The following is a 27,890-nucleotide window of genomic DNA, read 5'->3' as shown; positions in this document are numbered from 1 at the left end:
TTTCAAACTACTAATGTTTCAGCCTTTTTTTATATAATTATTTTTAATTGGAGAATAAAAACATCTACTTCCTTTCTGAGTTTATGAAAGATTTAGAACTTTGAACAATTTAATTTTTAAAGCAGGGAAATATAAAAGCTAATTTTATCCTACATACCAGTGTAGCGTTACCAAAATCAACCCCAAAAGGCAACTTTACTTCAATAAACCTTTTGTATCACTTCAGCCAAACAAGGATTCAAATGCTAACTATTTAGAAATGAGGATAATTACCTCTGTGGCTAAGAATTTTCCCTTCTGAAAAAGGACTCTTGACTTCGCTAGAGATTAGGTTACATGGACCACTAATGTGACTCACTATTGTAATACTTATAGTTTCAAAAGTTCAAGAAATAATACCAATTAAACAAGAAAATTTCTCTAATTTTAAGAAACAAATAGAAAAAAACATGTGCTCTGAGTCTGGCTAGTAGCAGGTTTAAACCCCAGTCCTGTCACTTACTGCTGTAGTTAACTAGCTAAGTTACTTAACATTTTGAGCCTCCGTTTTTTCATTTGTAAGATGCATATAATATCTACTTCACAGGGCTGTTGTAATTAAAAGGACTCACCAAGGGACAGTAGATGCTCAGTAAATGCTACTTCCTGTCCCCTCTTTGCCTTCAATTGACTGTGTAATATTTCTATTTCTACAGTTAGCTTCCAAAAGTCATAATGCAATGAAGAAGTACAGGAGAGTATTGAGATACCTGTTTCACCACTTACACAGCCAATTTCCTGCCAAGCAGGGTGGAAGAGATCATTCATATGTGTGATATATTTTTATACAATGTGGCTAAAGAATGAGTACGAGTGAAAAAGAATAGTTTAAATGCGAGGCAAACGTATTTATCCTCTCTCATCCCACCATAATGCCTTCCAGCCAAAAAATCACAGAGCTTGGCAGACTGTACATATGCAAATATTATGTGAAATACTGGAAAAGGTTAGGAAATGCTAATCATGCTTTACTCTGGTAGTCTGAATGTGTAAAAGTCAAAAATTAGAATAATATACAATATGGGTCTCACCAGAACAAATCAGACAAAGGAGACTGTTAGCCTCAGTTCAAATCAGTAATTCTGAACCAAGGTTTCAGGACTTCTAGAATATTGCAAAGTATTTTAAGGAAAATTTTAAAAATGTTAAAATCAAGAATATTTCTCTAATTAAAAATTTTTTAATTTTAAGCAACCCTATTAAACAGATTGTTTTGCTGTAATGGTGTGTTACTACCATGCACATTTCTAGGCTGCTTGGTAGTTTGCTATCACTAAATATAAAATAAGTTTTAAAAAATACACTGAGTCTAGCAGAAGACCATCTTGCACAAATACACTAGGACTACAAAAATGATTTGTGACTCATAAATGCTACCTTGAACTTAGCAGGACATATCATCTCGTGACATCCTACCACCTAGAAATGAAATATACATATGAACATTGGGAGAAAAGAATTCCTCATAGACAACAGCCTAAAACAACAGGAAGGGAGGAGGAAAAGAACGGGGCCAGAGCCTTAGTGTACTGATCTGGAGATCCAGGTTGTAGATATAAACAAGAACCATGCCTTTTTTTTTTTAACCATCCTCAAGTTTCCACAAGTATATCTGCCTTCCAAACTCCCTGATATCAGCAGCGGTTTTCCTGCCCAAAACATATGGCAGAGGATTTCCATGAAGGTGCTGATGATGAAGCATGAGAAACCTCTCTAAAACTTCAGTTAAGATAGCATCAAATTGTTCAGAATCCAAAGAATCTTCTATGCAATCACATTGAAACAATAAGAAACAAGCATTTTATATTCTTAATAAGGAATGTATATAATCCTTACCAATGTGACAGGATTAAGAATCAGCTCCTCATTTATCCTAAGGAAATATCAGAGATGTGCATAAAGACTATGTACAGTGATATTCATCATACTCATTATACTGAAAAATAGAAAACAATCTAAATGACCAACAGGGGACTGGTTAAATACAGCATAACACATCTATTCATATGTAGTAATACTATGCAATGGTTAAAATAAGGGCCTCAAATAAAAATTAATGATGCAAAAATATGACTGCAATATATTAAGTTAAAAAGGATACAAAACTAAATCGTATGATCCCAATTTTGCACACCCCCCTCCCAACATGTGTGCATGTAACTGGAAAACATATAAAATCTTATCAGTAGTTACCTGGGTCATAGGATTTTCTTCTTTGTACTGTATTTTCAAAATTATATGCATTTATTATATATTATTTTATAAAGAGAAAAAACAATCAATGTAATTAGAAAAATCCATTTATTTCTAGCTAAGGTGCCATTACATGGGCTTTGCTATTCCTCTAGCAACTAAAGGTCTGCTAGTACTCAAGACTATTCTATTTTCTAGACTAGGGTAGGAATGACCACTGGTTATATTTACATTATTAAGTTTTAGAAGAATCTTTCAGAAGCTTTTTTTTTCCCTCTCTGATGGTTTCCTGTGGTTGTGGCCTCAGAAAATAAGTCTTTAGGCCTGAATCCATCTCATTTTTTTGGAGTGTACCCCTAAGGGGAATTCTGCTTATGAAACAAGAGTATGTTGAGATAAGAATAAAGAAATGAAAACATGGTAGCCAAAATTAAATCTGCATTATGAATAGCAAGTATCAGAACTGACACTGCAGAAAACAGAATCCATGCCACGGAGGACAAACTTGAGTAAATGAAAAAAAAAAAGGAGAGAAAAGATTAAAAAACTATGGAGGACAGACGTAGAAATAATCTATGAATAACAGATGCTCCTAAAGAAAAACCAGCAGTTTAATCAATCAAAAGTATAAGAAAACTTTCCAGTTCTGAAAAAAAAATACCTGAGACTGGAGACTGAGAAGGTTCAACAGAGATCATCAACACCAAGACATGTCCTGGCAAATGTTTTTAAATGTCAAGGATAAAGATATAATCCTACAAGCATACAAGCAGAAAAAAATAGGTTATTTTCAAAGGAACTAAAATCATATTGACCTCAGATTTCTCCTCTGCAACAATAAAATGCCAGAAGACAATGAAGTAATGACTTACACAGAGTTAAAAGGGAAAAGTTAGGATCTAAGAATTTTATACCTTGTCCCAGTTCTTCACATCCAAAAGTTACAGGAAATTATTCTTAGTTCTGCAAAGTCTTATAAAATTTCACCACCTTAGTAGTACCTTTTTTCATGAACTGTTCAAAGGTATGTCTTAGACCATTGAAAGAGAATCAAAATAAGAATTCAAAAATACTGAGGTAGGAAAGAATTGGTAAAGTATATTGACACCAACTTAGTATCTAGAAATAACTGAATAAAATAATAACCCCAATAAAGGAGAAAGGGTCACTAATGAAGAATAAATAACTGATACAAGTATATAAACAATATAAAACTTTAGCAAGTTTTGATAAAATAAAGTGGACTGAAAATAAGAGGTAGTGGAAGAAAGGAAAAACTAAGATTCTAAATTCTGTCTTTCCTAAAAAGAGATTTAAAAACCACTGCTTTTAGTAACTAGCTAATAAACTTTGGAATGCTTTGAAAAACCATGAAACAACTGAGAATTATAATTATTTATTGCAGTCCAAATCAGTGGAGAATATAATAACTGGCAAAGACTGTGACTAGTACCTTACGTAGGCATCCCATTCAACCCTAAGCACATGAGGTAGGTATAATTACCCCTATTTTACAGATGAGGAAACCAAGGTTCAGCAAAGTTAATTAGTGAATGGCAGAAGCAAGACTCAAACCCAAGTCTTTCCAGCTCTGTAATTCTTCAAGTTTTCATAACCTCCTCAAACAAAAGAATCCATAAAGCAGCATAAAGAAACCAAGCCACAATAATAAAAAAGTTAAAATAAGATGACGGAAATAATTCCTATTTTACACCTATTTACACTAAGAACTGTAAAGTATCTACTTAAAACTGAGTATCTTAAAGGATATTTGACGCTATTACAGAATTATTGATGTTTTTATGAGTGATGATGGTATGTTAATTAGATGTTTAAAAAATTCTTTATCTTTTAAGAAATACACATGTAAATATTTATGTCTGAAATGATATATCAGCTTCAAAATAATCCACTAGAGCCAGGGAGGGGAAGAGAGAGAGTAGTGTGTGTGTGATGCGGAGTACAGATGAAACAAGAGTGGCCATGAGTTGATAATCTTTGAGGCTGGGCTATCGAAATATGATGGTTCACTATTCTATTCTCTCTACTCTGGTATGTGTTCAAAATGCTTGATAATAAAAATTTAATGGTCTTTAGTGCATTTTTATAAAGCTTAAAAAATTCACATAATTATTTACTGCTTTAAAGGGAAACCCAAACAAAAACAGATAAGCATAAAAAAGCACAAAGAAAAACAAGAAAGCAAGTGTTTGCAATAATAAGGCCAAAAATAAAGTGTGAAGCAAAAACCTTAAACTGATTAAAAAGGTGATTTGATCTGGACTAAAAATATAATTAGTACTTAATGCATATAGTAATAATAATTGCTATCATTTACTGAGCAATTATCACATACTAGGCAAGTCCATCTTTGATGCTTCTAACAACTCTGTGAGGCATTATCACTAATTTACAAATGGGAAGTTAAGACGGGTATGTCAATCTTTGAAAGCACTGACACACATGTATCCTCAGCCCCTAACAAAATGCCTGGCTGGCATACAGTAGGTGCTCAATAAATATTCGTTGAATAAGTAAAAAAGTCTAATATCCTGCCTACGGCAAATAAGCAAAGCCTAAATTCAAACCTAAATCTGATTCTAAAACCCCTACTCAATCACGTTTAAATCTTTTCCTAATGATATTTCATAGTAAGAGTAAAGATATTCTATTTTTTCTTTTATTTCCTTTTGTGCATATTTCTCTTTTTCAGATTTTCTACAATTAGCCTGTGTTTTTTTCAAACAAGTCATTAAAAATAATATAATGCAAAACAGTACTGAAAAGTTAATCACTAACCTAATCACAAAACACAAATACTGACATGAAATAAACAGAAACAAGTAGAAGGGGAAATTTTAGCACACTAACATAAACTAGCATAATGAATAGAAAAGGATGAAGCATTTGATGTAACTTACATTAGAATAGGTAGATACTGAATTTTATACTGTGAAAAGAATATGGGTTCAACTGTCTATAAAGTTATAAAGATGAACTATGTTCCAGGCCATGAAGTAAATGCAAAATTCTTAAAAGCAGGAATTATATCAGTATTTTCTGATTATGATAAAAAAAATACTGAATAAGGAAATAAATTACTCATTCAGAAATTTATATTATTCTAAGTAACTACTGGCTCAAGGAAATAATAATAGCTATTATCTCTGCAATTATTTTGTTCAAAGTACAGTGTTAGCTGTGTTACATATATTCTCTCATTTAATCCCAATTAATCATTAATAAACCACAAGTCATGTTATTATATAGAGAAGAAAAAAGTTGAGAATAACCTGTCCAAGGTCATAGAGGTATTCAGTTTGCAGATAAGACAACTGAACCCACATCTGAATCCAAAGCTCACACTACACAGAAATGCCCTATTACTGTTCAAGTATAGGCAACTACCTGTGCTCATTTTTCTCTATAAAATTTTGTAATAAAAAGTGGAAAAGACTAGAATTCTTCCTCAACACATGTTCTGAAAATGTCTGTTTATATTTCAAACTGCATAATCTCCTAAAAAAGATTCCTTTGAAAACATTCATATTCTCGAGGGCAATTAAAAAGGAAGAAACCATAAAATCAGATAAAGTAGGGAATATAAGGTAAACATGATTTGCTACTAAATTTATTCCTAAAAAGTCACTATTTTCTGGTATTTATCTGCAATCCATAAGAGTTTCATGGAATCTTGGCCAGTGTGCAGTTTGTCTGCCACTAGGTGTAGGCTTCCCTCATAGATCAGATGGTAAAGAAGCTGCCTGCAGTGCAGGAGACCCTGGTTTGATCCCTGGGTCAGGAAGATCCCCTGGAGAAGGAAACCGCAATCCACTCCAGTATTCTTGCCTAAAGAATCCGCACAGACAGAGGTGCCTGGTGGCATGGGGTCACAAAGAGTCGGACACGACTAAGCCACTAAGCACAGAACTGTAGTCAAGCCCTTAAGCCTCTCTGATTTGTGGTTTCTTCATGCATAAAATATATGGATATCTAAGAGCTCTTCCAGCTTGAAAATATTATAATCCTATGACTTTAAGGATTAAAAGTATTTAAAATTTTGTGGGCTTTTTTACACCTCAGGACATTACTAATTCTGTTTTTAAAGCTGTTCTGCACATTATTTCTAACTCTGGTTTCTTCTTTCTTTTCTGCATCCAAAATACAGTTTTATCTGTATCCTTTAGGGGTGCTTTGTATTCCAGTGTAAACAAGGATAACGTCAAAGAATGGAATGTACAAATGCTGTCATTTGAAAGAGTGCTGTGCTTTGTCACTCAGTTGTGTCCGACTCTTTGTGACCCCATGGACTGTAGCCCACCAGGCTCCTCTGTTCATGGGGATTCTCCAGGCAAGAATACTGGAGTGTGTAGCCTATCCCTCCTCCAGGGGATCTTCCCGACCCAGCAATCAAAACAGGGTCTCCTGCATTGCAAGCGGATTCTTTACAAGCTGAGCTACCAGGGAAGCACTGAGCTACCAGGGAAGCCCCACTTGAAAGAGAAGTACTAATAAAAATAAAATAAATGAAACATTGTTTTTCTGTGCAGATTAAGCAACCTAAAACATAATTTCCACAATCCAATCTTACTATTCTCATTTTACTAGTAAAGTGTCAACTTATTTTTTAATCTCCTCTGTGTACTCCCAATGCGACTTTTGCCTTCCTAACACCTTGAATCCCACCTCTTGGTACTTCATGGAGTTGACAGTATTTCATAAACATGTATGATTATCAGAATCACCTAAGACTCCTGTTAATAATATACTCATTACCTGGCCTTACCCCAAACCAAAACTGAATCAGAAGTTCTAGAAGCCCCATGGCTCGGTATTTCATTTTTTAAACAGGCACCTGAGATGACTCCTGTGATTAGGTAAGTCTGGGAAATCACAGTGTAGAGAAAAGATCATGGGCTTTGGAGCCTGACATATCCAGTTTCAGAACCTGGCTCTGCCCTTTATTATAGGTGTAACTTTGGGCAAGCTACTTAACATGAGTCTCAGTTTTCTAAACTACAAGATTTGAATACTAGCTATGCTGGAGGTTGTAATCAAGTTTAGTGTGCTTAGCCATTCTGGCTGCTCAGTGAATGTTAACCTCTCTCTCCTCCTGCTTATCTTGCCAAAGGGGGTGACAAATGCAAATACTTAAGAATATTCTGATGAGCTCCTTACCCTAATGGGTCCACTTCCATTTCTAGGGCTAAAAATCTGAGTAGTAGATAATTTGCTAATGCATTACTTGGTTTGGCTAATTTAGGTCTTAGGGAAAAGTCTAATAATTTATTCTGGTTTCTGGAGGTTTATTAATGAAGCCCTCCTATCTAAAAAAGATACACCATTATGCTGAGCTTCAAAGCCCAAGCTTCATTTGCTATAATAAATAGCAAAATTTACTATAAATTAGCAAAATTACCAATTACTGTTTCCTCATCGGTAAAACAAGTGGTGCTTAAATGTTTGCTGAACTGAACCCAAAATGTTACTGATAACATAATTGTTAATTAAAATAATTAAACTTACACACAGTCTTACAAACACCCTTACGAACAAAAAGACAGCAATAATAGCTTGCAAAAGAAACAAGATGTAGGACTTTCTCAAATACACAATAAAAAAGAACTTAACACCCAAGCAATATCAACTGTACCTTAACACGAAGTGTATTAGACAAGTTTAGAACTGAAATTACTTAGGAAAAAACAATCTAAACTACTCACTCATTAACTATGCATGCATATATGTACACAGATACATATATTTAAAATTATCATACGTCTACACACAACCTGGCATGGCAGCAAGGTTTACATATGAAAAATGAGAAATATAGTTTATAATTACAGCTAGATAATGAATCCTAGCTGTATATATATTAAGCATGTGTTAGTCAGTCGTGTCAACTCTTTGTGACCCCATGGACTGTAGCCCACCAGGCTCCTCTGTCCATGTATTAAGCACAAACACTATTAATAAGAGTATTCGACTAAAATTGTTATATTAACTGTCCAGATAAGCTACAAACTGAAAGAAACCTAAACAAATCAGAAAAAAAATAATAAAACTCTGGGAATATTCATTCAAGACAGAGAAAAAGTTACCCTCAATTTTTAATAAACAAGAAAATAACAAACACCAAATCCTGTTTAAAGTAATTTAAAGAATCATAGCTTTTCTCTCAACTTATTCTTTAGTGCAACTATTTTCTTTCATTTAGTTCTGGTCCTTTGCTTATTTCCATATACTTAATATTTTTACTGCTATTTTGAATTAAATCTTTTCCCATTATCATTTCTAACAAAGAAAACTATTCATCAACTTAAAAATATATACTGTTTAATACCACCTTATTAGACTATCATTGGTTTTAACAAACCTTTTTAGTGGTTTCCTTAGATTACCTAAGTAGATGATTATATCACCTATGAATAGTTTTGTTTTATCCTTCTTTGAATATTCTTTGATTTTGTCTAACTTCATTAGCAAACTCTTCTAGAATGTAAAATAGAGGTGAAAACAGTAGGCATACTTTTAATGAGATTGCCCCTAATATGTCTCTATCAAGCATGATGCTGGTTACTGGTTTTAGACTATTTTTTAATAACATTAATGACACACTCTTTTATTTCTATTTCACTGTTTTAAATGGATAATAGTGAATTTTGTCTAATGCTTTCTCAACTTTTCCCCTAACTTTTTAATTAGAAATGATTATATATTCACAGGAAGTTGCAAAAACAATACAGAGGTCCCATATACCCTTAACCCAATGGTTACATCTTACACAACTTCCTGTCAAAGACCAGGAAATTTATACTGGTACAATGCCCAGACCTTACTCAGATATCACTGGTTTTACAGGTTCTCACGTGTGTGTCTGTGCACTCATGTTACACATTTTATCACATGTATAGATTCTTGTATCTACCACCAGAGTAAAGATACCAGTTCTTTACCACCAGGATCCTGTGTGTTGCCCTTTTATAACCATTCACCTCTCCCTCACCCTTCTTCCTAACTCTGGCAACCACTAATCTAGTCTCCATTTCTACAATTTTGTCATTTCAAGAATTTTATATAAATAGAATCATATGGTATGTACCTTTTCCCCACTCAGCATGAATTCCCTTGAGTGTGTATCAATAATTCATTCCTTTTAGTTTAGTAGTATTCCAGTATACCACAGTGGGAACATACCACAGCTTGTTTAACCATCCACCCATTGAAGGACATTTGCCAACTTTCGGATATCACAAATCAAGCTGCTGTGAACATGTATGTACAGACTTCTGTGTGGACAAGCATTTTCAGTTCTCTGGGACATATGTCCAGGAATGCGACTGCTGGGTTGTATAGTAAGTGTATGTTTAGTTTTTGAAGAGATGGCCAAAGTTTTCCAGAAAGGCTGTATCATTTTACTGCCCCATCAACAACATGAGATAGCCAGTCTGTCCACATCCTCACCAACACTAAGTAGTGTTAGTATTTTTCATTTTGGCTATTTGTTAGGGAAATTAAATAAATAGTCTTGATTAGGCTTCAGAGACAAAGCAGAGTAGGCCTCTGACCTTACTTCTAACCTGCCTGGACACTGCCCATATGGTGAGCTGACTGTGAATAATTGCCTGCTGTGAGTGCAAGACTTGCAGCACCATATATAAGATGGGGGAGGAATCTTAAGATTATTGTGCCCCTGGAGGGGGCCTGGGCAACCAAGCCCCAGGCTTAGCAACATTCAATTTTTACATGACAAAACCAACAGCTTTAACATAAAACCAGAGCTGCAATTTCGTCACACATTGATGATGAAATCAGTTTGCACCCTGGGATTATAAATGGGAATCCTGAATCCTGAACTGCAATCTTTGGTCTCACCCATGGACCAGACGCCCTGCCTGGGACCCTTTCCCAATTGGGACTCCAGATGTGCTGACATGGGACTTCCCAGCATTGTTTAAGTCTGGATATTGGTCAAAACCCAATTTGGTGATGTATTCTCTGCTCTTGCTATTTCTCTTTTAATATTAGTTTATTGAAAGTTAAGCTAGATAATTCTCTACTATTTGTATTATTTATTTGTATATAATGAGTGGCTTGTTTTGTTAACAAATCCTTTGAACCTGAGACCAAAGTGAAAACTTTCAGCAAAACAGTATTCTAAAAGGCATGTAGATATCCCTCACTGTGGTTTTAATTTTCATTTCTCTGATAGCTAACCATGTTGACATGTTTTCATATGCTTATTTGTTTTCCATATATCCTCTTTGATGAAATGTCTGGACATTTCTAATTGGACTATTTTCCTTTGTTATTGTTAGATTTTGAAAGTTCTTGTATATACTCTAGATACAAGTCCTGTCTCAGAAATACGTGTACAAATACTTTTTCACACCATCTGTAACCTGTCTTTTCATCTCTGTAACAGGATCTTCTTCATAGAGCAAACATTATAAATTTTGATGAAGTCCAATTTATTTTCTTTTATAGGTTGTGCTTTTGGAATCTGGTCTATGAACCCTTCCCTCAGCCCACGGTCCTGAAGATTTTCTCATATCTAAATTCTAAATGTTTTATAGTTTTATAGTTAAATCCATGATATACTTTTGATTAGTTTTTGTATAAAGATTAAGGTTTAGGTTGATGAATTTTTTCATCTTGCATGTCACTTGCTAATAGAGACTATTTTTTAATTTCTTCCTTTCCAATCTGTTTGTCTTTAATCATGTGTTTTGCACATTTTAAATATGTTTCTTCAACTGTTTAACACAGTGGACTACATCAACTGATTTTTGAATACTGAATCAGTCTTACATCCTTGGAATACAACCCACTTGGGTCATGGTGTATAGTTCTTTTTATATTACTAATATTTTGTTGAGGATTCTGTGTCTATATTTCTAAGGGTACTGATGTGTAGTTTTCTTTTCTGTACTGTCTTTATGTTTTGGTATCAGGGTAACACTGGCCTCAAAAGATGACTTGTGATGTTTCCCCATCTATTTTCTGGAAGAAAATATGTAGAATTAATGTTATTCTTGATGTTCCAGATCGTTCTTTTATCACTTCCTTTCTGCTTGAAGAACTACCTGCAGTCATTCTTTCACAGTCTTACTACAGACACATTCTCACAGCTTCCCTTCATCTGAGACTGCTTTGGTCGCACTTTCATGATAGAAGGATATTTTCACTAAGTACAGAATTTGGAGTTGCCAGTTCTTTTCTTTCAGTACTTAAAATACAGTGTGCCATTTCTATCTGGCTTCCATCATTGTTCCCCTGTAAGTAACAGTTCATTTCCAACTGCTTTAAGATTCTTTGTCATTTAGTTTGATTTTTTTAAAAATTTAATTGTAAAATACATGTAACATAAAATTTAACATCTTAACTATTTTTTAGTGTACAGTTCAGTATGTTAAGCATATCCACATTGTTGTGCAACCAATCTTGAGAATTTTTTCATCTTGCAAAATTTAAACTCTATAGCCATTAAATAATTTCACATTTCCAAAGGTTTGATTTTGATGTGTCTAGGTGTGGATTACTTAGGTTTACCTTATGTGGGGTTCAATCAGCTTCTTGAATCTGTAGGTTTGCATCTTTTGCCAAATTGGGGAAATTTCAGGCATTATTTCTTCAAGTCCACCTTTTTTCTCTAGCTCTAAGATTGTGGTGATATGAATATTAAATCTCCTGTTAATGTTCCCCAGACCCCTAAGATACTCATTTAATTTATGGTTTATTTTTACTCTGATATTCAGATTGAGCAATTTCTACCACTCTATCTTCAGTTTTATTGATTCTTTTCCAGTCATCTCCATTCTTTTTTGTTTGGGTGTGCCACATGTGAGATCTTAGTTCCCTGACCAGGGATCAAACCTATGCCCCTTGCAGTGGAAGCCCAGATTCTTAACCACTGGACTGCCAGGGAAGTCCCTCTGTTCCTCTGTTGAGCCCATGCAGTAAGTTTATTTTGGTTATTGTACTTTTTGGTTCCAAAATGTCAATTTTCTGCTTTATTTCTTTTCTGAGACTAATTCATTTGTTTCAAATTTTTATACTGGCTGTTTTAAAATCCTTGTTAGACAACCAACATCTAAAGCATCTGACTATTGGTATCTGGTGCCTTTTTTTCTCATTCATGGTATGATTTTCCTAGTTCTTAAGCAAACTTCAACTGCAATAATGGACATTTTGGAGAATTTAAGACTCTAGATCCTATTTACTCTTTTTTAGCAGGCAGTCTACTAGCTGAGGTGTAGTGTGAGGGCAGGGTGAGTGTGTATGTTCAGCTTCCTGCTGGGCTCCGCCAACACCACCCTGGCAAAAGTAGAGCAATGACTCACACTGCCTTTTTGCAGATGGGTGGGATGGAAGTTCAGCTTCACTCTTGTTCCTAGTGAAAGTGGGGCACCAACCCGCACCACCCCATTGCCACAGAGTAGGGGTGTAAGCTCAGCTCCCTGACAGATCCCACTGACAGTAGGGAGAGGGGAAGTGGAGGGTTGACTCACACTGCTTCATTCCTGCAAGACAGAGAGGAAAGTTCAGCTCCCTTAAAGACCCAGCTGACAACAGGAGAGGGGAGAGGGGGGAGTGGAGTGCCAATCAGCCCTGTCATCCAACACTGTTTTGCCTTGTAGCTGCCAGATGGGGGTGGCACCTGGGCCTTACTGCATCAGGGGAGGGGGAAGCAGTGTTGACTAGGCCACCTCCAACCATCTTGCTCTACCTTGTTGATGCTGGGTGAGGGTGAAGGCTCAACACTTCACTAACACAGGGCAGTGGGGAGGTTTAGCCAGGACTAGCCTCGCCTCACACCACCTTGTTATGTCTCACTTCTTTCAGGTTGGGGTAGAGGCTCAGTGGTTGCTGGACCCACAGACACTACTCTAGTGAGAACACCACCTCCTTCTGTATGGAGTGGGACAGGGGTGGCGGTGAGAGAATATTAGGTCCCTGCACAACCTGCCAAAACCACCCAGCAGGGGGAATCAAAGTGCTGTCTGCTTTTGCTAGGCAGGAAGGGAAGATGAGGTCCCTCAGCTGCCCAGCCAACACCATGGGGTGGAGGAATCCAAGTACTGCCACTTGCTGCTTAGGAAGTAGGGTGGGGTTTTTCTGTTGGTGTTTGGCTATAGTAGGGTGGGTGTTGCCAAAAAGGTTTACTGTTGTTAGCCTACCCTTCCCCCCCACAGTCTGGTTAAAGAGAATTGGCTTTTCTTGGAGTCCATTTTGTCTGTGCCTGTTGTTGGTTCCAGGTTTGAGGCTTTTACAACACCCTCCAGGATATATGGGAGGTGATAAGAACACCCAGAAAACTTACTATTTGTGTCATTCCTTTAGTCTCAAAGTCTGCAGGCAGTCTGCCTTCTTATTTCCACATTTCAGAGTGTTTCTGTGCTTGTTTGTTAGGTGTTTTAGTTGTAAAGGAAGACCTAAGGGGAAAAAAAAAAAAAGACTCCTCCATCTTGGCATAAACAGAAGTCTCTTCCAAATGACTACTTTTTATGTTGAAATAACGTGTGTGTGTGTGTGTGTGTATACATGTTAAAAGAAACTTTATTGGGTGTCTGGGGTAATAACATTTATTTTCTAAGTTTCCACATTATGGTTAAAAATGCACTATGGAAAACTGCTACAACATCATAAATCATAATTTCCCCCTAAAGATCCAATTATGTTTATATTGTTCCTAGCAAACTTAGCTCGCTTCATGTTATTCAACTGTCTGTCCACCTCAATAATTTCACATTGTAATATTCCAAAGGAAAGAACTCTATTCATTATCACCTAGAAATATGCTACACAAACTCAGAACAGCCAGGGGGGAAAGATCACTTTAAAACTCATTTTGAGCTCTTCTTTTTAATAATCTAAAGCAAATTTTATTTTTAACTTGCCAGTGACACCTCTAAGTAACTCCCCTTACTGCTACCAACATCCATTTTGATAGCTATTCTTCTTGAATTATACGAAGAGCCAACAGGAACTTGAAGGAAAGAAGGCAAACAGGGGTTTTGCTTTGCATTTTTACTTCTTTAAATGAAACATCTGTATATCTCACATTAAGAGATGGACTCTTGAAAATTCGTTTATTTATATTTAATTTCAGAGATTGTAGACTTTTTGTTTTGATTGGTCTTCGATTTATTGCTATAGTCTTGCTTTAAGTAAGAAACTATAGTATAACAAGACTGAAGGCTGAAGGGACTGTAAGGAAAAATATCACCTCAATTTTTGCTTTCTTTCTATAATTTTTTAAAATTAATCTTTTACTCCTAGATGTGTTTCTTTAGAAACTCTGCTCTAGCTGGGAGGTGGGCCCAGGTGATGAGGTAGCCTAAGATATTTCCACAGAATGTAGGTCTCTATTCACTCAGTTGGAAAGCTATTTAGAAAAAGCTTTTTATCATATCTAAAAATGAAGCAAATTTTTTAAAAGTACAAACTGAAACTAAGTTTTCTGAGAACAATGTATATAGCATGACATAGGTAAGCATCTTCTATATTAACATTAGAGTAAAACTCCATTTAAGTTCCCTAATCAGCAACAAAACATGCGCAAGAATTATGGATACAAGCAGACAATGAACACATGAAAAATCCTTCACATCCTCAATTCATTAGAGAAATGTAAATCAAAACCACAATGAGATACCACTTTCACACAAACAGGGTAGTTATAATGAAAAAACAATAACAAGTGTTGGTGAGGATGTGGAGAAACTGAAACTCTCATACACTGCTGATGGGAATGTAAAACGGTACAAGTTCAGTTCAGTCTACTCCCTCAGTCGTGTCTGATTCTTTGTGACCCCATGGACTGCAGCATGCCAGGCCTCCCTGTCTATCACCAACTTCCAGAGTTTACTCAAACTCATGTCCATTGAGTCGGTGATGCCATTCAACTCATCCTCTGTCGTCCCCTTCTCCTCCCGCCTTCAATATTTCCCAGAATCAGGGTCTTTTCAAATGAGTCAGTTCTTCTAATCAGATGGCCAAAATATTGGAGTTTCAGCTTCAGCATCAGTCCTTTCAATGGTACAAACCAGTTGGAAAACAATTTGCCAGTTTTTCAAAAAATTAAATACAGACTTACCATATGACACAGCAATTCCACTCCTAGGCATATACCCAAGAGAACTGAAAACATATTCACATAAAAACTTGTAGACAAATGTTCACAGCATTTATAATAGCCCAAAGTGGAAACAATTCAAATGCCCATCAACAGATAAATGGTTAAACAAAATTGCTATAACCATGCAACAGAATATTACTCAGCCATAAAAGTGAAGCACTGATACATATGCTACAGCACTGATGAACCCTGAAAACATTGTTAAATGAATGATGCCAGACACAAAGGCCACATATCATATAATTCCATTAATATGAAATGTCCATAAGAGACTAATCTACAGAGACAGAAATTAGATTATTAGTCACCAGGGGCTGGGGGAAGGAGTGAATAGGGAGTAACTGGCTAACAAGTATGGGATTTTGGGGGTGATGAAAAAGTTATGAAATCAGATAGTGATGATGGTTGCACAACTTTTTGAATATACTAAAGACTACTAATTACATACTTCATAAGAGTGAAATGTTGTGGCATATAAATCATATCTCAATTTTTTAAAAAGATTAACTGGGGCTCTTTAACCTAACAGTTAAAAAAACCCAAAGGGTGAAAAAAAAGCCACCAATGATTGTGTAACGTTTCTTTAAATTTCCTTTTCTTTCACTGTAGCAAGATAATTGGCAACTTTTTCAGGCTCAGTCAGACCCTGTTTTCTGGCACTCTGAGGGAAAGTTAAATAGATTTTTTTCTGAAAAGAAGATGCAAATATAAAGAGGTAATGATTTAATAAGCTGCAATTAAAAAACAGCAGTTATTCAAGCACACACCTAAGGGCTTCTGTATGGAGAGGGGTTAAGTTACATCTGGGCAAACCTCCTTTTTCAAGTACAGTAGTTTTTGTTTCAAATTCTCACTTGTAAGACAGCTTAAAAATTGTAAAAATTTCCCATACAATGTCAAAAATGCTGTTTCTCAAGCCAGCTCACAGGTTATTTTATCCAAGCTCTATTTGAAGAGTAATATCCATTTTGCTTTTCTAAGTCTACCTATACATTCCCATAAAAACATGTGCTCAGTACAAACCATATGGACCCTTTCTCCCTTAGGAGGAGATGTCATTTTGACTCAGTCACTCACCTATATGCTGTTCTCAACCAAAGCCGGGCAGTCTAGCGGAAAATCAATGGAATTTTCAATCTGTGAGACTTGGTGTTTGAACTCTGCCTCCTCCACTTAATAGCTGTGCAATCATGAGCAAGTTACTTAACCTCTCTAGGCTTCAGTTTCCTCATCTGTAAGTTGAGGTTAATTACATCTATCTCATTCAAGTTGATACACACAAAGCGTCTAGTCAAAGAAAACAGAGAGAGTTGTTAGTCGCTCAGTCACGTCCGACTCTTTGCGACCCTGTGGATGATAGCCCACCAGGCTCCTCCATCCATGGGATTTTCCAGGCAAGAACACTGGAGTAGGTTGCCATTTCCTCCTCCAGGGGATCTTCCTGACCCAAGGACCAAACCCAGGTCTCTTGCATTGTAGGCAGACTCTTTACCATGTGAGCCACCAGGGAAACCCCAGTCAAAGAAAAGGCATTCAGTAAATGTTAATTTCTAAGACGTATCAATCTACTTTCCCAGTATTTATTAGTACAGTATAGTGAACAAAAGGCACCATTTCGGATTGCCAAATTTCCCCAATGCTTCGATGTTACCACTTGAATGAGAATGTCACTGTAAAATTAGTAGAGTTGTATAAATTGCAGAATGGTTATTTGAGGTACATGTATCACTTATCGAAATCTTCAGGGTAGAAGACAGACAAGACAAAGCTGATTAAACATAATTTGAAAAAGCATATTCAATATACTTTTCATTTAGAAAAAGCATTAAGCCTATTAAGTTTAAAATACAAGCAATAGAAGGTAGGGTTGAAAAACACTGGTGTAGAAAAAAGGATTCAACTTGTATTCTATATCTAGAATTGTACTGTTGTATGTGGTAGCCAATAGCCACAGGTTACTATTAAAATTTTAATTAAAGTTAATTTAAAAAATTCAGTTCCTCATACTAGCCACATTTCAAGTGCTCAATAGCCACATGTGGCTAGTGGCGACCAAACAGTGCCTGTCTAGAAGTTGTTTAAGTGAATCTCTATCATTTTATATTGTTTTCAGATACACTCCTCTGCTCCTAAATGTGAAGAAGCAAAATAAGATCCTGCATAACTGAGGTTTTTAGTACAGATTCTACAAGATTTCTGGAGTGACGATATCTCCACAAACACTGCACTTGAGATGTACTTCAATCTCTTAATGTCAAAATGAACTTTTGTTTCAGGTTATCATTTGACATCTGCTTCTAACTCATATCAAATGACTAAACCAAGTTTCCTATAACAAGTTTTGTGGCCCAAAGGATTAGAGGTAAGCTCACAGAAATCTAGATGACCAGGTCAGAAATGAAGATGAGATCATCATCACATGTAAGATTATAAAAATCAATTCACACGGTGGATAAAACATAATTAGTTTTTAAGGTATGTAAGAGACCATGGATAGAATATTAGTTAAGACAGGCAAATCTGACTTAAGTTATGCTACTGCTATAATTCTATTTATACTAATAGAGGAAAAGAATAATAGGAAGCATAAAAATGCTTTTGGATTTACACATAAATGTATGGTTATGTAATATTCAGGGAACTAGTACTGTTTCATGGGGAACACACACACACACACACACACACACACACACAAATACCCTCCAAAAGACAATGTGGAGAGCTGACTCCAGGTGGGACAGCAGGCTAGCTTTCAGTCTTGCAGCCGGCTGATCTTTAGTTCATTCACATTTCTTTCTAGCTGACACCTTCAGGAGAAGAAGGTAAAGATTCAGAGTAGGTAATGCCAGTAATTGAGTTATTCCGCTATGGTAGGTTGAAACAAAATCAACTTGTTAGTAGGTAATATGTCCATCAAACATCCCTGATTCCAGAGGTATGTGTACATGATGGTCAGAGATCAGAAAAAGGCTAAGAAAGTCATTTTACATTATTTGTGAAAGTTTTAGTCACTCAGTTGTGTCCAACTCTTTGCAATCTCATGGACTGTAGCCCTCCAGGCTCCTCTGTCCATGGAATTCTCCAGGCAAGAATACTGGAGTGGGTTGCCATTCCCTTCTCCAGGGCATCTTCCCAACCCAGGGATCAAATCTGGGTCTCCTGCATTGCAGGCTGATTCTTTACCATCTGAGTCACCAGGGAAGCCCTTACATTATTTAGTAAGCTGTAAGTGTAAATTTTTTAAAAGATGAAGTAACAATATTCCCAAGTTAAAAACAGCTGCATCAAAATATTATTAATCCTAGCTATTTTCTAATAACTGTAAGTTTGAAGCAATTAATTAAAAAAGAATGGGACAGGTAGACAGACTGACAGCAGCATTAAGTAGCAAGTGATAAATTTTTTAAAAACTCTGAATATTAAAAATAAGTTACACAGCAAGTCAATAAGAGGGCCATTTAGTAGGGGCAATTAGCTTGATATTAAGATAGAATATGACCACTAATTGTAGAACATTGGCTTTTAAAAGTTTAAATTATTTAAAACTTTAATTTAAATTATTGTATTTAAATTTTAGTCCACTATTAAGATGGAAAATTGTTACACAAATTAATTTAGAAAGACTTCAAAATGAAACAAAAACTTTTGACAGTTACAGAAAAAAAAGCTTTGATACAGTCAATTAAACATAACAGCCTGTTTCCAGGCAATACTGGATCCTATTACTACAGTTATCAGACTTTCCAAAATTGTGTTCTGCAAAGCACTTATGTCCTTTGAGACTTCAATAGATGGTTCACGAAAAAAGGGTGCTGACATCAAGTCTCAAATGCTTTGAGATATTTCCTTTTTGCAGATTCATCATGTACATCATCATCTTAAATTTCTAAGATGTTGGACAGTAAAGACATTGGTCACATCTCATTTAACTCCACAACCCTCAAATTTACTTGATTATGTCATGATGCTGTGTGTGTGTGTTGGAGGGAGAAGATGGTTGTTGGGACACAGACACATTTTGCAAATTTTCAGAGACTTCTCAGTTGAAAATACCATATGCACTATTGAAAGTTGCTTATGTACCAGTATCACATAACAGAATAAAGTCCAAAGGATTGTATTTCTAGACAGGAAAACCCAGCTACTCATGGCATAATCAAATAACCAAAACAAACATGGTTATAGTAATGGGGAGGGAGGTGTGCAGTATTAATTTCTGTCCCTAAAAAAGGAAACTAACAGAAGTGACCCTAAAATATAAAAAGACGCACACATTTTGCTTTGTTACTTTTTAGAGTTAAAGTTCTACCTATTGATACTACGTATTAAGTTTATTTCTTCACAGACACACCTCCTTCAAGAGGCTGACATATACAGTATATCATATTTCATCAATTACTAGATACCATCATGTGTTAAGATACACTATTATTTTATATATCACTAAGGGAAAAAAACTACTAACTAAACGACATGCCATGGATTGTGAGAGGGCTTCCAATTTAAGCATTACTGAAATATGAACATACTTTCTTTTCTTCCTTCCACATATACTCCTCAAAATGTTCTTTATCTGTTTCCCCCTTTAAAGACACTATCGAAGAGGGGAACAATACAAAAAAGGGTAAGATTCAAGAGATTTCTGTTCACCTTACCCTTATAATTATATTCCGATATTACAAAGGTTCTTTTAAAACAGGTCAACCAAATAAACCATTTTTAATTGTTGTTTGATTCTGGAAAAATTACCCCAGGAAAAAAATACAGAATTTACTAAATAGTTCTGTTTGAGAGATGATTCATTATAACTATTAAACACTTAAACCATGTACTGAACCAAATGCTTTACATATATTATCACATTAATATTGTGATAATACATATATTATCACAATAATTAATTAAATTATCATTTAATTCCCATCACAACCCAATAAAGTAGGTATTATTTTTATGCCTATTTTACAGATTAGAATGTTAAAGCATAGAGATTTTAAATAACTTGCATAAGATTACAAAGATATTAAGTGGTAGAGGCAGGGCTCAAACCCAGATCTTCATGGCTCCAAAGTCTGTTCTTTAACACTTTGCCATACATTCAAATTATCCCACAAAGTGGAATAAGTAAAATTGAAATATTTAATTGCTAGTAACTAACTTATTTGCTTGAAATAGCCAAATGCACTGAATGATAGTTATGTTTTATATGGATACATTTATACTGTTTTATATAACATATATATTTGTGTTTGTTTTGTTAACTGACACACTTTACTTAACAATTAAGATTTAGTTATCTTGCTATTTGGTATAAAATTGAAAAACTAGAGTAACTGAGATTCGATAATTGTTCCAGATTAATGACACAGGAAACTGTTACCAACTCCTAAGGTGGCAGGGGATGTGGTGCCGGTGTAACTCTAATGTCAAGTATTAAAATGCAATTACTTGTTTTTTCTCTTCCTATTACGTGAAATAGGGAGTGGGATGTATAAAATATTACATTTACTCACTTGCATTCCAATGCTTTAAAACTTGTTATCCACCAAAAAACATAAACAACTGAGCACTATTACACTCAAGCATTACCAAGAGACCACCAAGATGTCACTGTTGTACACTGTAACCTGAAAGCACTGGGTCTAAGACACTCAGTCTGCACTGGACAAGCTGGGCCACGCGAGGCCACCCATCGTCCACAGCCCAACAGACCACATGTCCCCGAGTATGGAACTCTAGGGTGAATTCTTTTCAATGATCACAATGGCATACATTTTTTAATGGATGATAAATTAAAAAAAAATCTTTACAACAACTCTTTTGCAATTCAGACTTCTGATAAATGATCTGCTATATTTTTGATCATTCTATAATTTACCAAATGTCATGTCCTTGGTCAAGGGTGCACATCCCAATTATGCCACTCTTTTCATATAAAAATAAGATATACTCATTGTGATTTCCAGAAACAATGATGAAAAGGCAGTCTGCCTATACCTGTTTAATTGGATAGGCTTCTCTCTTTATCTTAAAATTTAAGTGTATCAAAGAAGTTTCTCATTTTGGATTAACCCCATTAGTATAGGATCAAGCTGCCAAAATAAAGCAAAGTTTCCTAAATTTAGTTTTAAAAAACTGATATTTAATATTATAACCACTGAAAACAGCAAAGTGTTCAATAATGTGTCACAGTTACTCGACAGTTGACATGTAACAATACCTGTCCTCTCCTCAGATCTTCACTTGGGGGAAAGAAAAAAACCTGAAAAGTGGTAAAAATGAAACAGGAAAAGGAAAAGAAACTTAATAAAACATTTTTTTCAAAATCAAAGATCACACTTTAATAGAATGTTTTTCCCTACAGATGAAATATAAGAAATTAAATATTGATATAGTGGAAATACTATAGAATCCAATATCATCTATGAGATCACAAATGGTTGCACATCCAGTGAAGATGGTTTCCAAAACAAGGGTCTTGTTTTTTTGTAAATATTTATATAGTTAATATTTTTCAATGCATTATGGGTACATTTTATTTAAAGGAATTCAAAGTAGCTATTATATTTTTACATAGCACATTTCTATAAAGCAAAGAGAATCTCCTTAATTTTATTCTTTTTGAAAATTATTCATATTTAGGTTTACTATAATTTATCTTTACTAAAACTGAGAAAGTGTCACTTTAAGTTAGGCTTAAGATTCAGTAAATGTCCCTAAGAGCAGAGGCTGGAGTTTGTAGAACTGATTAGCCACAATCCCTTGATATCCATCTCCTAAACCGTCAAATATTCAAAAACACACTACCATCTTAAATAATTCATTAGAGTTTTGAATTAACCTGGAGCATTTAGGAAGGTATTTTGTTTTTAATCTTGTACCAACCTTGACTTTGCTTACATAGTACTTCCTTTATTAGTCTAAATTTGCTTCTTTAAACATTTGGCATAGTTCTAGCCTATCGTGTTCTGACCCATGTTTGAGTTCAACCACAAGGGTTTTTTTGTTTTGAGCACTATGAGACCCATATGAGGTCAAGAAGATATATAAAGGAATCAACAAACTGCCTGTACTTTTGGTGAGGTACTCAGTTCTTTTAAGATTGCTCATATTTCAATTTAAGATTAAAATGGTAATAATACAAATAAGACTGACAATTACCCTATTCCTGACCTTCATAATTAACTCACTGGTCATCTAGGGGGCCTATATTATGTATATGCCAGGCACTGTGTCAAGTGCTAAGGATATAGAGAAGAAAAAAAAAGTCTCAGCTTTGAAGAATTCAGTCTCCTAAGGAAGAGACTATAAATGTAAATCTCTATAGAGAAGGACCCTGAAATCTTTTAGCCTGATGAGAAACATTTTGGTGTTTTTACTCAATGACTTTTTAAAAATGATTTTACTCTAGTAAAATACAATTATTCACTGATAAGAACTTACTGGGGAGAAGATGGCATAATATTAAGTCCAATATTAGACATCCAAATGAAAATTTTCAACCTTCTTCTTACTGGTTTCAATATTTTCAAATTTGTGTCAGAAGTAATTTACTTGAAACAGCTGAATAAGCAAAAGCAATAAAATATCTAAAGGCAATTTGTTAGAATCTAATTTTAATAAATCTAGGCAACACTGGCTCTGATTGAAATACCTTATGCCAGAATTTCAAGAAAATTACTTGAAAATGGCAAGTTGTGGAAACCTATCTGCCAGGGTCTGGAAACCATGACAGTAACTGAAATAAGTAGGCTTTAACAAATGAGACATCTTATAATACCATAATTGTTTCTGAAAAATACATGGCCTCTAACTACTGGCTTATTTGTTTGTACTGATTTTTTTCCACAAAAGATATGAAACATCTACCCTAGTATAAAGTAAAGCACATGAATTATATTCACCCGGCTTTGAATTATGGCTCTGCCATTTACTATTTATAATCTTTGTGCCCTTAACTTCTGAAATCAGTTTGTTAATCTGTAACAACGGAGACCAAGATCCTACTCTGTTGGGGGGATTGGAAGGATAAAATGAAATAGCATGAGCACAGTATCTGGCATATAGTAAGTGCTAAATAAACATCAGTTTTGTGTTTTCTTTAGCTAAATGCATGCTGCATAGAAAAAGGATCAGGTGGAATCTTAAATGACTTTTTTTTTTAACACATTGATAAATGCAAGCAGAAATGTGGACTGATTAAGAGTAGCAAATGTTAACGTTTGCATCTACAAATGAGGCTCAAAGCAAATTCAGTTTCTTTCCACAAGGTAGGCAGTTTGAGAATATACTTTATTAACCTTTTACCTATGGTACTTAAAGCAAAATTTTTTTCTGAAGAAAAAAAAATGAATGAAAAGAGTCCCGGACGCATTGTTTTTTCACACCATCCATTCAAAAGATGATTAAACATTCTAAATTTGATTTCCTTACAAAAAAATTTACAATATTCGACTGGCTAGCAATTTTAAATGAAATTCTCTTAATTTCGCCAGACTTAAAAACCTTATTTCCTTTAAAAAATATATTTTTAGGAAACATCTATCAATGTGTTTTCCATGGAAGAACAGCGTTTCGTTTAGGTTTTAAAAATATGATCCAAGTCGCAAAATGCAAAGCACCAACCGTAAGCACTATTACAATTCTGCTTGTGATAAGGAGAGCAAGTAAACATTTTACTTTATTCAGCAGCGGAGGTGACCAGGCAAAAAGTGCAAAGTGATTTGAACTGATCCCCGACCCCCTCCCCCTCCATTCTACCCAAGAATGCAAGTGTCCCGCATCTCAGATCAAAACTGAGCCTCGGTCTTACTGACGTAACCAGTAACCCTATCCACCTCTCACACTGCGGAGGCCGGCAGGGCAGCGGCTGCCGCCAAGTACACCACTCATCAGAGCCTGCCCCATTCCGCCCCCGCGCTTCAGTCATGCTTTCCAGAAATGGGGTCACTCACTCAGTAACTATCACACACACGCAGCCTATCATCCTGTAATCCCCCAAAGTCCGCTGTGGGGATAGAAGACAGCAAAAAGTCAAGAAGGAAGAATCACAGACGCGCCACCATCAGGAATTGATTTTCCGCTCCGGAGAGGAGCGCTGATGCCTTGGAATGGGTCTTGTCTGGATTATTTTCACAGACCCCGAGTTGGTTCTGGGACAGAAGCGGCTGCGAAGAGCCGGGGGAATTCTGTCTGGCCCTGTTTGGTCATATCGTTTGGGTTTGGGTCACCAGGGTGGGTATCTCAGGGACGGTCACCGGATCCCGGGCGAGGTAAACCAGAAAGCCCTTTACTGCGGCCGCTGATCTCCTTGAATATTCCTGTATCATCTCTGCGGACAGGAAACTCAAGTTAAACTCCAAGAGACGGGGTCCTCAAGCTCAGCGACCTCAGAAACGGGGCGGGGGGGGTGGGGGAAATAGGATGGAGAACCTCAGGCTTCCACTTTTTCCTTTGCAGCAGCAAAAACTACTGCGGCAGATGGGAGGGGGGCCAAAAACCCTCGACTGTCCTGCACCCCTTATCCGAAACCCCCCCACAGGTCGCTACCCCTGCCCCGGGCCGTTCCTGCCCACGCGCGCCCGGTTCCCCAGGGTAACCCTGTCCCCTGGCCGGACTCGAGAGTCCCCGCTCTCCAGTGAACCCAATCCACACCCCTCTTGCATCCCCCAAAGTCACCAGGGTCCAGGGAAGCCCCCGACCAGGCAGGGCCAAACTTCCCAACTCCTCGCCGGCCCCCGCTCCGCGTCCTGCTCCCCCCACGCAAAGTTGATGAAAATCGGCTTCTTGCAAAGCCCTGGCGCCCACTCCAAACCCCACGCGCCACCACACCACAGCCCCTCTAGCGAGGGAAGGGAGAGGGGGTGCGGGTGGGAGGAAGAGAAGGACAAACAGATCAACCCCAACTACCCAAACCGGAATCCCGAACCGAGGGGAGAAGCGAGCAGCAGAGGAAGGGGCCGAGTGGCCGGCTCCTGGGAAGAGAGCAAACCGGCGGGGGCGCGGGGAGGGGGCGCGCCGGCCCCAGCCGCCCGGCTGCACTCACCTCAGCGCTGTCGGATGGGCTCTCCACAGCCATCTTCTGCCACGGGTCCGCCAGCTGCGCCAGCGGCATCTTCCCCCCCGGCCCGCCGCCTTCACCGCCTCCTCCCTCCCCGCCCGCCCCGCGGCCGGCCCCGTTCCGTCGCCGCCCGAGCCCCACGGCAGAAGCGGCGGCAGCAGCTGCAGCAGCAACGGCGGCTGCCCGAGAGAGGGCTCGGCGCCGACACCGACCCTCGAACGCCGCGCGCCCGGCTGGAGACGCCCGCGCGCTGAGCAAGAGCCTCGCGCTGCTGCCCGGCACCGGGTCTCGCCCTTCCGCTCCCAGCAGAACAGCGGCCCCCGCGCGCTCCCCCACTTCCGCTCACAACATGGCGCCTAAGCGATACCTGTCTCTCAGAGCGAGGCTCGGCCGCCGCCGCCACCGCCGCGCGCACCCGGGGGCGGGGCCTGGGAAGACACGCCCCTGGCCGCGGCGCTCCGCTCGTCCCTCCTTCCTCGCCCCAGCTTCAGCTTCTGGGCCTCGCCTTCTTTCAGGAAGGGCAAGCGGAGAAATCTGGGGGCGTCGGCGCGAGGTGGGGGAAAGAGCGGGAAAGGAGGAGGTGCGAAAGGCTGAGAGTTTCTAAGAGCCACGGGTCCGAGCAGGTTGAAGGCTCCTCAGGGATGTAGAGAATAGTGGTCCCCACCCATCTAGGGAGAGACCGGCGAGGCATAGGGGGTGCGGTACGGTACCAAGGATCCGGGGAGGGGTCGTGGGGTCTTTTCGGCCCGATTCTTCCATGGGTGCATGTGGGCGCGCCGAGTCTATGGGCACGTCTCGTAATGGCCCAGGACCCACCCTCTCCCAGGGTCATATGATGGGCATTCACCTGCCCCTCCACCCCCCACGATGGGGACACAGAAGGCTTCGTGTCCTGGAACCGCTTGGGGCTTCGGCTCTCGGTTTGAGTCAAGGCCCTCCAAACTGACGCTTCTGTGTTATATTATTTTTAATAGCTGGAATTACTTCGTCTTGCATGAGTCGACCCCCCCCCCCCTCCAAGTCCGCAGAGCCCTCGGGCTTCAGGCACGACCCTCCAAGCTCGCCCCCTCCCATCCCTCCCCGGTTCTCCGCAGCCTAAATCTTCACGAAGGAGAAAACAAGGAGGTTCTTTAAGGCTGCCAGTCTCAGCAGAGGTTGGGGAATTATTTTAAAATATCTTGGTGGCAGGAGCCCGGGATTCCTGCTTTTCTGTTGACTTTAAATAAAAGATTAGATTAAAAATCAGGCTGGCGGTGAGTGGAGGAGGGGAGAGAGGGAGGGCTTCTAACTCCTGCCCAAGACAGGGAAGCCCTAGGTTAAGGAATCCCAAGCCCCAGACGGCGAGGCAGCGCCAGAAGACCGGGAGAGCGTGAAGGGAGAGGCCTGGACGTCTGGAGTGGGTGGGGGCGGCGGTTTCGACCCCATGTTCCCGGCGCCAGGTGCCCGGCGAGCTCAGTGCGCCCGGGCAGAATTGTGTAAAAGTCGCCGGGCTGAGTGGAAAGCTACCGCAGCCATTGGCTAACCGCCCTACAAGGAAAAGGAAAAAAGTAAAGGGAAATCTCCAATCTCCAAGCCAGTCAGTGCTTCCATCCCCTCAGGCCTCTGCCCAGGCGTCTGGGTCCTCCCACGCTCGGCGACCACAGCGCGTCCCCCGCTGCGCTCCTGTGCACGCCTCTTAACAGCTCCTTTCATCCTCCAGGGACCCACACACCTGGAGAGCCCTGGCCTTCCTCCCTAACGCAGGTGTGAGGATGAGATTAGAGCCCCACACCTAGCCTCCTAGCCAGGTCTGTGCGGGCGGTGCAAGGTTTCTCTCTGGGCCGAGAGAGGCAGGTGATAGTTTTTTCTGCTGCTTTCGCTGGCACGCCCCTGGGCACAGGCTCGAGGCCCGGGAGCCCCGTGGCCACCTGAAGAGGCTCCATCTGTTCAGGGAGCCTGAGGAGGCGGCCGGAAATCCTCGCTGCGCGCCCTCTCCTGCAGGCTTGGACTCAGGGGGACAGCTCAGGGTTGAGCAACATCTGGGCAGGCTCAGCGTGGTGTGTGGGGTGGGGGTGGGGAGGACGGAGCTCGTGATTTTGTCACCTCCCCCAGCATGCTGATTCAAGTGCTGCAAATCCAATCTGGACCCAAACCTCAGCTAATTTGGCAGCCACCGTCTCTGTAACTCCTGACAGTAAAACCAGCCTGCAGTAGTTTGAAGATAAGGAATTGTATATCGTTTTGCATTTATGCACAAAGTGCCAGATTTATCTTTCATTTATATTGCAAAGCACGTTACCATTCCTTACAGCGAAAAGAAGTCGGTCAGTTTGGTTAGTTTAAGGTAAATTAGTCCCCCGCCCCCAACGGTGATCAATTATTCCAATTAACATTCTTTCTTTAGTAAAAACATACAGTTGAAAAGAGTTATGTGTCTAACACTGTCCAACGCTAAATACTCCACCCAAAGGGTGA

At 38.5% G+C, this 27,890-nt stretch overlaps 1 protein-coding gene across 5 annotated transcripts in view; it reads right to left on the bottom strand.

The window, feature by feature from the left end:
* RPS6KA3 (ribosomal protein S6 kinase A3) overlaps positions 1-27,890 on the bottom strand; it is a 159,404-nt gene that overhangs the window by 86,210 nt on the left and 45,304 nt on the right. Inside the window, exons 1-3 of one of the 5 annotated variants that reach the window (XM_061407961.1) lie at positions 25,422-25,508; positions 2,894-2,987; positions 1,876-1,912 (exon numbers count right to left, since the gene is read on the bottom strand). The exons of 1 other annotated variant lie outside the window; for it this stretch is intronic. Coding sequence is in view for 1 of the 4 variants with exons in the window: in XM_061407958.1 (XP_061263942.1) it covers positions 25,422-25,490 (69 nt within the window). In the remaining 3 variants the exon portion in view is untranslated. 3 more of the 5 variants (XM_061407962.1, XM_061407960.1, XM_061407958.1) reach the window with 3 other exon arrangements.

The sequence above is a fragment of the Bos javanicus genome, chromosome X, assembly GCF_032452875.1.
Source record: "Bos javanicus breed banteng chromosome X, ARS-OSU_banteng_1.0, whole genome shotgun sequence".
Classification (NCBI taxonomy): Eukaryota; Metazoa; Chordata; class Mammalia; order Artiodactyla; family Bovidae; genus Bos; species Bos javanicus.
This window is presented reverse-complemented; position numbering and strand designations above follow the sequence as displayed.